Below are 11,792 nucleotides of genomic sequence, written 5' to 3' on the forward strand. Positions count from 1 at the left end.
TCACCCAGACTATATGCTAAACTGAACACAGGAGAGGTCCCTAAGAAGTCAGGATATCCTTGTCTTATAGCTAATATTTACAGAGAATTTGGGTGTATTTTGATGTCTTTCTAGAGAGTAGGACCCATTAGGCCGCTTTAAGCATCCCCCTTTAAACTTGGGGTCATGATGTGTCATTCAGTAATAAAGAGCAATCAAATGTAACTTGAAGACTTTCCAAAGTGACTGTTCTTTAATATAATACAATCAGGATTCAAAGAAATTATTTCCAGTTATTAGCAAAGATGAGCCAATTCATTTTCCTTACCTGTTGCTAGTGTTCCTGGGGTTTACAAAAATCATATAGGATGAGAAGAATATATAAAAGCACAAGCTCAGTGCAGCTTTTTTACTGTCTCTTTAAATCATTTTCTGCTGATTAAGCGGGAAGTTTTATTCCACCTGAAAGTATTGTGATGTGGAAATATGAAAAGAGGAGAGTAGAAAAGAGGGAGAGATTGCACATTCGAAACAATAAACTGCCAAAGATTATTGTCAAAATAACTTTCCCATTTTATTTAACACGATGTCTCTAATGTACACTTTTGTTTAATGAACAGAGTGTAAGTTATCTGTATCCGTCTTCCTTTCGGTCTAACTTCTAGAAGATCTGGACATGAATGATGAACTTGCTTTACCGAAGAACTGGACTGTGCTTAGCTGATTTGGCGTGTCCAGGTATCAACTATTTCCTGGATGCCTCTGAACCTGCAGGGTAAGAGCTAGCATCACTCCCCCCACCACAATTAGGCCAGTAGCTCACAAACACCGGTGTGCATGTGCACGCCTTTAATCCCAGCACTCGGGAGGCAGAGGCAGACAGATCTCTGTGAGTTCGAGACCAGCCTGGTCTACAAGAGCTAGTTCCAGGATTACCACAAATGATCATCTCCGCGCGGTGTTTCCGTGTAGCTACATTCCTGTGTGTGGAAATGTTCTTTTAGTGTTGGTGTGGTACAGGGATTGCTCTTCCCTTTCACGAAATGTGTAAAATCAGATATCTTTGGAAACAAGAAAACACATACAGAAAGCCAGTGTTCCTTTTCCACCACATACGAGCTTGTGGAGGGATAAGTGGGAAGGAGTGGCCAGGTTCACGGAGGGGGAGCCACACTGCACTGCAAATATAAATGGCAAAAGATTTTGCCTGAACACTACTACACTTTATGAACTTGGTAAAAATTTGAGATATAAATTCATTCATATGAATATATCTTTCACTGGAAGAATATAAATTACAAAACAGATGATAAAAATTCTCACGATCATTTTTGAAGCATTTCATCATTAAATCCTCAGACTCAAAGTCTCACACTGGGAAAGGGTAGCATGCCTGGAGGTGGACTCCGAGGAACTACATTAGTACCCTTGACTTTCTTGGTACAACTGGGTGTCTGAGTTACCAGATCAGGAAAACAATGGACATTTTCAGAAAAAAAAAAAAAGACCCCATTTTAGTTGGTCAAATCAAATGCCACTTCAATTAATGGAGCAGCAATCATTCGCTTACAGCGGACCATGTTTCTCTCTCAAGATGATGTGATCAGGTTGACTTAGGGGATGGACACATCATTTGTTGACGTTCGGAAACGTCTGTACTTCAGTATAAATGCTGCTATTTACAATTTGGCAGATGCAGAGAGGGGCTCACAGTTTGCCCACGAGACACAAACACGCAAAGCTATGGCCGGATCCCTAAAAATACCAGCTTGATGCCGAAAGCAGAGGCAGACATACATGTGTGTATTCTAGTCGAGCCACACCCCCAGCAAGAGTACACCGTGGACTGCAGAGGAGGCTATTCTGTCCAAGAGGGAGTCACACACATAAAAATAAAATATTTCATATTCTACACTATATTACAAAAATAAATATATTAATCAATAAATAGTATGAAGCCTAGAAACTTTGACACGCCCATGCTGGTGGCGGGCTGCCCAAGTGCCCTGCTAGCATTCCCCTCAAGAGTTGTTAGGTTTACCAGCTTTTGTCATCAAAGCATAAGAAATAAAAACAAAGCAAGTCTGGTTAAGCTGGCCATGGCGGAAGATTCGTCATCACAGAAATGTATCTCTAAGTTTTAATTTCCTGAGGACCCATCCATTCTGTGGCTTCAGGGGAAGGCAGTGAATGAGACAGACTGCAGGCAGCTCCCAGGAGAAGGGAGACAAATACTGCTATTTATGGCTTTTGTCACTGCACTTTTGATAAGGCAGCAAAAATCATAACAATAATGCAAACAGCCACACTTGAATATCCGCCACGTGACTATCTGCATGCCTTGCTATAGGAGGACCACCATGCAAAGCCCCAGCTGTGTCTGCACTCCAGTCAGCGGGAGCCTGTGGGATACGCAGACAGCCTCAACTGTCACCCCTCTTCAACAGCTCAGCTCAGTCTCTTCAGGAGTTGACTGGGCAAGCAGCCGTGGGCATGGCGGATATAAGAGCTGACACCTCTGATATCAGATGTTAATGTCAGTGGAGTTCTGTGGCCAGAAAGCCTGCACTTCCACAGATCTGGCTGTCATCTTTTCCTGGAGTTTCCGAGTCATTTGGCATCATATGACACATCTAAACTATGGAAATTACAAGGCTGAGCTTCTGCCTGCCCCAGGCTGGTTGTGGAGCTGTGACTAGAACTTAGAAGAAACTATTTCTGCCAAGCTGAGATTTTATTATATGTCTATTACACTGTCCTTGAGAAAGAAGGACCGGCAGTACCGTGGAGTTTGAGTATGTGTGGTGTACCATAGAGTATGAAGGCTGTACCATTTCCTCAAGGGATGCTGGCATGGCTAGCCAATCCAGCTGCCATGTATACAGACTTATGCGTGTGCTCAGACACACTCTGTGAGAAAGAGGCTAACACGTATACTTCTTAGTTGAACATCCATCTCAGCCAACACAATGTCCCTCGCTGTGTTCCCACTTATGACCAAAATATTCCTCTTCCAGGGCAACAACCTCTCTGAGATTTGCTTTTTTTTAGATATATGGAGTTGAAGTTCAAATTCACAAAATACCTGTCCTTGACAGAGCAATCTGAATGTAGAACTCTAAGAAGCTTATGGAAAGGAAGCTGAGAGCTGGCCCGAAATTAATATCTATAACCAAGAGGGTAGAGGTGGGTGATGTACTGGAAGCCATATTTCTGTTTCTCTTGTGGATCATTGTGTCACCTGTCTGCTGAAGCTGGGGTGACTGCACCTGCCTGCTCTAGCTCCTCCTGTACAGACTCTAGGACCCTAGCAGGAAGCTGTAGGACCAGAGCCAGAGTCTCTGTGTCCTTTCAACTCTCCAGATTATGGACAATGATTTCAAACCGGAAGGAGGGCAGAGTGGGAAGAATGGGAGTGCTACAGATTTCCTTCCAAGGTTTCAGAGTTTAAGCTCAACATTTGAGTCACCTGCTTCTGAGTCTACTAATTCATGGGTTTGGATTCTTCATGAAAAACATAACATAAAGGATATCGCTACGATCAAATCAAGTGAAATTTCCAGAAGTCTAGAACTCAGATCCTTAACGGAGTGAAAATATTTTCAGATGCCTCCTCCCAGCCCATGCCGTGAGTGGTAAAGGAGAGAAACACAGGAAAACAAGAGACAGGATGGGTGGGAAGGGAAACAAAGGGAAGAAGATGGAAGAGAAAGTTGAGGGGGCCAGCAAGAGAGGGATGTCACGAAATGAAAATGTTTTCAGTAGAGTTCACAAAATAGCTCCCTTTTGAGAGTTCTCTTAGTCTTGGGTCATTTTATTTTGTCCAAAAAAGATTTAGTTATCCCATTAGAATTTTGGCGATTTTTCCCATCACACCTGAGGACATCTGTGCTCTTCTCCTTTAGTCCCTCCTCCGCCTCCGTGGCCCTCTACAGCAGTAAAGGCGGCCACAGGTAGCCTTGCCTCCTGTTGACTGGAGGGGAGTCAGTCCTGAAGTCCCCCACCCACAGCCCTCTTGCCTAGGCCCCGCCCTCTGGAGAGCACAGCCCAGGGGCCCATTCTTTGCAAGTGCATTTCCCGGACCATCAGGACCATCATCGCCTGTCAAGGCCATTTGTTCTGTGTCTCTGACAACCCCACCCACCTCTTGAGCTTGCAGAAGACTGCTTCTCAAGTCTGCTGCCCGGAGCCATGGCAGCTACAACGGAAAAGAACTGCATTCACACTCCCAGAACAGTTGGAAAATATGCTTCCCTAGACGGCTAAACTCCCGATAGGAACTCTCTTACCCTAAACCCCATATCCTATAATACAGACACTCTGGAGGAAGCCTCTCACATGTATGAGCCTCGTCTGCCTCTGTTGGATGAAAAGGTTTTCATAAGTCCATGCGCACCTGCACAAACATGCACAAATATCTGTGTGCTGACACTGTTTCCCTTTAGGGGCTGTTCTTTCCAAACTGACACTGAGGATAAGTGGTACGGGCCTGCATTTGGTTGTTAGAGATGGTGTCACTGGGAATGAGAGTCCGGAGAAGATAAATGGAAGGGACTGGATTGTAGAGCAAAATACACATTTTCTACAGCACACTGACTTGTCCGCTTCCCTAAGGTGGCAACCTCTAATATCTGTACACCTTCATTAAATAGTTTCATTAAATAGAACACAAAATATACACATCTACAGTTATTAAATAAGCCGCAAGACTCCTCTTCTATCTACAGCCGCATTCAGACACAGCCATTCCTTCATATTTAAATTTGTAGGTGACGACACCTTTATCTAAATAGAGGATGGAGATGGGATCCAGCTTCGTGGGCACACAGCAGGCTTTGGATGCTTTCTGGGAATTCTTGAGGTGGACTAAGGCCTGGATAATCGCATGTTTTGTGGGTGTGAGGTGCTCGGCCAGAGGGTAGTTACAGACTCCTCGGCACTCATAGGCTTCGTACCCAGGTGGCGCGATGATCCAGGAGTCCCAGCCAATCTCCTTGAAGTCGATGTAGAGCGAGGTCTTCTTGCAATAGTTGCCCTTGGCGTTCCTTCTGATGCGAGCAGTAGAGTCATCAATCATGTTTGACCTCATCTGCAGCAAGGCCGCTTCATCAGGACCCCTGGAGAAGCCATCCGTGTCCAGGTCCAGATCCTGCTCATGAGAGATCATCTCATCCAGCTCGTCTTTCTTCTCCCTGTCGTTGCTTTGGTCATCAGAAAACACAACGAGCAAAGGGTCGTGCTTATTCTGGGCACTGATGTCTATTTCCAGTTGTCCCCTTCCGGTGTCTTCAGCTTGGTTTTGTCTGCTCTCGATGTGGATCTCCAGCTGATGGGTAGACGGGCCTGACTTTTGCCAACGCCTGGTGGCATCCGTGACATCGAAGGCCTCCCACTCACTGTTGATCCCATAGATCTCTGTTGACACTAAGACCAGCATGCTCCTTTCGTCCTCATTCCCCTCAACACTCTCGAGTACTTCAAAAATGGTGATCTTACGGTCCACGCCATCATATATCATACGATCTCTTTGCACCAGCGTGTATAACCTGAGTTCAGCCATGATGACCTCTTCGTGGTGCGGGATGGACACGTTGAAGAGGAGAGGGTATTTCCGGAGCCCATTAAAGCTGACAGGCTGAGAAAACAGACCTAAAAAGGAAAATATTTATGAGAAATCAGACTCGCCTGGTATGCTGCATAATAAAATAGGTGCCTAACTGGGTAGTGCCCGGACTGAGCTGCCTCATGGGGACAGAGCTGGAAAGAACCTTAGCGCTGCAGACAAGCCCTTGCTTTGTCCAACCAGTAATGAGCCCTGCAAGGGATCGTGGAGATTGTTCTGAACTAGCTCATAACTAAAGACTTCAAAGCTTCTGTTTGTAATGGGCAGTGGTCTCCATGTGGTTGGCTGGCCATGGGTCTTCACGGAAGGTCTCCACAGATCAGGGATTTTACACCCACAGGCCAAACTGGGACTGTCAGTCACGTGCTTTTTGAAAACAAAGCTTCACCAGAGCACAGCCCATCTGGGGGATTGCTCTGCTGTCTCTGGCTAATTTTGCCCTGCAGAGGAGGAATTAGATATGGACTATCTGGCCTTTGAGAGGAAGTTTGCTGACCCTGTCCCTACCCTACGTAACAAGGTTCAACAAGGTCAGCAGAACCTTGCTAAACTGGTCCTGGAGCCTGTGGTCCTCCCTGAGTGAGTGAGAGAGGATGCGCCTGGTGGGGCAGAGGTGGTGGCGGGGGTGGGGGGGGTGGGGGGGGGTGGGTGGGGGGGGTGGGGGGGGGTGGGGGGGGTGGGGGGGTAGACGGCCTGCCTTAGTGCTATTCACTAGCAGTCAGCATGGAGTTGGACACACACAAACCTCCTGAGATCTGTATGAAACAGTTTGTTAGAGGTCCTTTAGTGTCAGAAGCATGTCTCCAAACACTTTCATACTGTTTGCTTGTTCATTTGTTGACAAGGTCTTGTGTGGCCCTGGTTGGCTGTAACTCACTATGTAGAGCAGACTGGCCTGTAGCTCGCTGTGTAGAGCAGGCTGGCCTGTAGCTCACTCTGTAGAGCAGGCTGGCCTATAACTCACTCTGTAGAGCAGGCTGGCCTATAACTCACTCTGTAGAGCAGGCTGGCCTGCAGCTCACTGTGTAGAGCAGGCTGGCCTGTAGCTCTCTGTGTAGAGCAGATTGGTCTGTAGCTCGCTCTGTAGAGCAGATTGGTCTGTGGCTCGCTCTGTAGAGCAGATTGGTCTGTAGCTTACTGTGTAGAGCAGATTGGTCTGTAGCTCGCTCTGTAGAGCAGATTGGTCTGTAGCTCGCTCTGTAGAGCAGATTGGTCTGTAGCTCGCTCTGCAGAGCAGGCTGGCCTGTAGTTCGCTCTGTAGAGCAGATTGGTCTGTAGCTCGCTCTGTAGAGCAGATTGGTCTGTAGCTCGCTCTGTAGAGCAGATTGGTCTGTAGCTCGCTCTGTAGAGCAGATTGGTCTGTAGCTCGCTCTGCAGAGCAGGCTGGCCTGTAGCTCGCTCTGTAGAGCAGATTGGTCTGTAGCTCGCTCTGTAGAGCAGGCTGGCCTGTAGCTCGCTCTGTAGAGCAGATTGGTCTGTAGCTCACTGTGTAGAGCAGATTGGTCTGTAGCTCACTGTGTAGAGCAGATTGGTCTGTAGCTCGCTCTGTAGAGCGGGCTGGTCTGTAGCTCGCAGAAGTCCTCTCATCTTTGTTTTCTGACACTGTAGGCATGTGTCGCTATGCCATGCCTGATATGATCTTTCTGGGTGAGAATTTCGCAGAGATCCAAGAGCTCCTGTGTGTCTACCTCGGATAATTTGTCTCTACAAGGACTGAGGCACTTGACGTCAGATTATCTAAGAATTGTGACACCAAGATGCCAGGGACCTGCTGCAACCAAGGGTCCTCTATTGTCCTTGGCAACCATTCCCCGACTCATGACCTCAGTGGATCCTCTGACCCACACTATGCTCAGCATCCTTCTTCAGCGGATGGCTTCGTATTTATTCTCTAAAGGCTTGAAGGTTTGCCCGTAAGGTGATAATTGTATGGACTTTTTAAATTTACATAAATAAAACACGTAGTTACTTCACACATTTCATGGCTTCCCTGTGGGTGCTAACTAAAATTATCTTCACAGTGGCAGTGGGGACACTGACACAGTGGCAGTGGGATGACCCTGACGTCATTGGTGTGACCAGAGCAACAGTAACTAGGGCTTATGTCCCGATCAAGCTTTGGTTACTGTTCATTCTCTACAGCACACAGGAGGCTGCACAGTGGGCATTTATTGACCAGCTGGATGAATAACCTATTTGGATAATAGCTTCCCCGCTTGAAGAAACAAAATCAAACGCTACACGCCCTCTTCTGTATTCTGTGCCGTTGAGGACATTCTTTTGATTCCTGGAAAGAAAGACCTCTTGCCTCACTTCCACGTCCCATCTTTGGCCTCTGCCTTGAGTCCTTGGCTCTCTCTCTGAGAGTTTATCCGGCTAGGAGTCACCTGTGCACTTGCTGTCAGGGAAACCCAAAAATGGGAGCGCAGGTGCACTGCTCCTCCAGGAGAGAAGGGCAGAGAAAATGTTCTCCGGATGGAAGAGGCTTTGGGGATTGGGCATGCTCACTGTCTTGACTGAGGTGGGGGCTTCAGTGGATGTGTAACATGTAAACACTTAGATTATGTACATTAAATACATGCAGATTTCTATATGTCAACTTTAGTCAATAAAGACATGCTTTTAAAAATTAAGCTTACATTCAAGAGGTTGAGACAGGAGGATTGTGAGTTCGAACCCAACCTAGGCTACATAGTAAAACCTTGTCTCAAAAGAAACTAATAGTTTACAATTTTTTTAAAAAATTTAAATGTGATTATTACAGTACCAACCTGGGATACAATGGTAAGTTCAAGACCAGCCTAAAACAAAACAAAACAAAACAACAAAAACACAAACACAAACACAAAACCAAGCCTTAACTAATTAAAACCACCCATAATCCTTTGCATAGGTGACAAGAGATCCTTGGAGGAGTCACATTCCAGAACAAGGGAACTGGGTCTTGGACAGATCTCACACACCACTTGCTCCGGAAATTGTGTGCCTGTCATGATGATGCCCACAGTGCACACACGGATCTGACGCTGGTTTTGCAGCAGAAGAAATCAAAGCACCACGTCTGGAAAACTCTGACTTCCTAGGCAGTACAGAGGATGGAGCTAAGCCGAAACCTCAGCCTGCAGTTTCCACCAAAAATATGTTAGTGAATAGAAATGGCGGTGATCAGTGGAATTGTAAAAGCAAACACTCTCTTGGTGTCTGAGGAATACCAGGTCAGTGTTTACTCCCGCGCCTAGAATATTAAGTAATGCATTAAAAGTCATTTTGGTTTGTCCAGCACTTCCTAACAATGAGCCCCCTCTTGCCTCTAGCCATTTGTGAGTCACTCATTTGTGTCCCGAGGCTTCCATTTTACAGGAGGAAGTTGGGGGTCCCATCTAGTTAGTCACAACTTCCCAAGGCTGCTAGCTCTCCGCATGCTGAGCTGCTTCGTGCCACTGCCTTCGCTTTGAGAGCATCTGGCAAACACTGATCAAACCTCATTTTCTCTCAACTGATGTCTATAAAAGCACAACTGGTAAATAATACAGAGCCAGTTTCTCTATATCCACAGCTTCTACTATCAATATCATATTTTTTCTACCAGTGCCATATAAACACAGGGTTAGCTCGCTGACTCCTTTAAAGATCTGAGGGGAAGGAACAACAATTTGAAATTTGTATATCACTCTTCATGAAGTTACAGTCACAATAAGCTGGACAGTTAGCTGGCCTCTTCACACTACCAGGGGTCTTATCACGGCTCAATAAATATGACCTCCCAAATACAGATCCATTCTATCAGAACACTGTTGAAATGGAGTCACAATTGGAAACTCACCCAGAATTTGAATGAACCACAACTCCCAAATTTCTAATTTCTTTGTGTTGTTTTCACCATTTTTGATCTAAGGAAAAGTTGACTGATTTTTATCAACCCCAGATAGAAATCAAGTCCTGCCTAGAAAGCGGCAGACAAGATAGAAAAGCAGATCATCATTTATGGGCTTTTGTGATATTTGGTGTCCAGATTAAAATGCTATCAAGAAACTGTCTGATGCCAGAATGATGGGCATTTTGTGGTTTTTCCTTAATGGACATTCTATAGCATTTTTGGAATTCTAGAAGGACCAGGAGAACAGTTGATACACTGTGCCTGAGCCATGCATTTCTATGAATCCATCCTCTCCCGCATCATCCCCACAAGGATGTTTACTGATTTCTTCTTGAAATAAAGGAAAGCTGAAGCCTCATAGGTGCAAACACAAGTCAGCCTACCTTCGTTCTTGAAACTGCGAATGATGTTAGCAGACGGCATGGAGGTCCGGTCCGTGGCGAACTTGTTGTAGAGTTCCAGCATGTACTCGGGAGGATCCACTTTGGCCGTGTCCTGCAGGGGGATGTCGGACAGGTTCAACGTCTTGAGAAACTCGTCCTTCATACTCTGCAGCAGTGTGTTGAAGTCAATACCATCTTGCTCTGTGAAGATATCGTCAAAGAAGGGCATGTCTTCTTCCAGGGGTGACTGCTCAAGGCCCATGATGGGGCTGCCAGAAACTGAGTGAGCCACCAGGCAGAAGACGGCGCTTAGCAGCAGGACCAGAGAACCCATGGTTCTGCTCGGTTCCCCAGGACAACCTAGGAAGCTGAACTCCCCCTGGTCTTTAAGTGGCAGTTTTATCTTGCCGAGTGTAGATGTCTTATGTCACTGGACACGACACGACACAAGTATGGAAACTCTTCCTCCCTCTTCCCCTCCCCCTGCGCTACTCCCCACCCCCGCCAAAAGTCAGGTTGCAGTAATTGGAATGCAAAATCCCCTATAGGGCCTAGCCTCTGCTTATCTCCCCAGCGTAAACTTGTACACCAGATTTCATTTTTATCTTGCAACCCCTTCTTCTTTTAATGAGCATTTTGTAAACATTTCCACATTCTGACACTGGTGAGGGATAAGACAATTTTCTCTTCGCAAAGGCTCTGCTATTCTTTCTTTCGTTTGACTTCCTTTTGGTAGGAATGTCTGGATTCTGGGCTTCTGGGATTCGGTTTTGCACGTGTGTAGGGCAGATATTAAAATCAACAAAATGCACATCAGTGGTGATGCACGTAGATTCAAATGACGGTGCTAACTTTAAGTCAAGTGGATATAAATAACTCAGAAACAAACTTTGAAGTATTTGCTTTTAGAAGCAGGGAAGACTGAGAGTCACAGTCATTTTCCTACAGACTCGATCAGGCTGAAGTAAAGCCAACGCCTGATTATAATGAGGTCTGGAGTGTGGCATGGTGAGGAGCTTTGCAGACATCATCTAATGCGCTTCCTCTAATAACCCCATTTTCATTCCAGTTGTGTGCGTAGACTCCTGAAGTCCTGCAGCTGGCCAGAAGTCACTGAACTGCGCAGTCGTGTAGCCCCAGGGTAAGCCCAGGCCGTCTGATTACTGTGGACTGGAAACTGCCCAACTTTGTAACCAAGATTTTACTAGACCAGGAATGGGTAATAATAGCAACTAGACCCCAGCCCCGCCTTCTACTTGGTAGGCAACGAGAAGGCAGGTAGCTAGGTATGGATTCAGGTCCTACACTTGTGATACCTGGTCTCAATACATACATGATACTGACCAAGATCTCTGCCAAGTTCACCTCCAAGACTAAGTCCAAAGCTCCAGCAGCTTGACATCAGCATTACTAAACAGATAAAAAATGCCAAGCATCTTGGTAAGGGGGTGGTGGGGCTGGTATAATTGATTGTGTGTCCACTTTAGGAATAACAAGCCTGGCTAACCATACGGTCCACACTAATTGGTGGCAGCAGTAGGCACAGTGCTGTCCTGGTGCCTCTGTAGCCAGCTCCAAGGAGTGATTTCCCGCAGGGACAATTATAATGGAATCTCTTCTGCATGCTCGATATGTTCCTGTGCAACTCTACAGGCAGCCTTAGGTGCTTTCTCGGACACTAGAACACTGTCTTGGCTTCTTGGTTAAGTTTTTCTGCTCTCTTTCTAATAGGCTGGCTGCAGTACCCCCTTTACCACTCTCGTTCTCCCTAGGTGTTTGCAGCATTCATTTTGAGCTGTCTTCGGAAGAATCTTTAATACGACTCACTGTCTGCTTCGTTAGTAGTTAATTAAAATTTGGTGTTTTGACCAATTTTCTGCGCATGTAGCAAAATGGAGACTGCAGATCGGAAATAGATTGCACCTGAGCA

General features: G+C 46.1%; 1 protein-coding gene across 1 annotated transcript; it reads right to left on the bottom strand.

Annotated features, from left to right (window-relative positions):
• Positions 1 to 4,696: 4,696 nt before the first annotated feature.
• Bmp10 (bone morphogenetic protein 10) lies at positions 4,697 to 10,196 on the bottom strand. The gene is made up of 2 exons (XM_057792340.1): positions 9,863 to 10,196; positions 4,697 to 5,628 (listed from the first exon to the last, which is right to left on the bottom strand). The coding sequence occupies exons 1-2, from the start codon at positions 10,194 to 10,196 to the stop codon at positions 4,697 to 4,699; spliced, it is 1,266 nt and encodes a 421-aa protein (XP_057648323.1).
• Positions 10,197 to 11,792: the final 1,596 nt, after the last annotated feature.

Source organism: Chionomys nivalis, chromosome 1 (genome assembly GCF_950005125.1).
Source record: "Chionomys nivalis chromosome 1, mChiNiv1.1, whole genome shotgun sequence".
NCBI lineage: Eukaryota > Metazoa > Chordata > Mammalia > Rodentia > Cricetidae > Chionomys > Chionomys nivalis.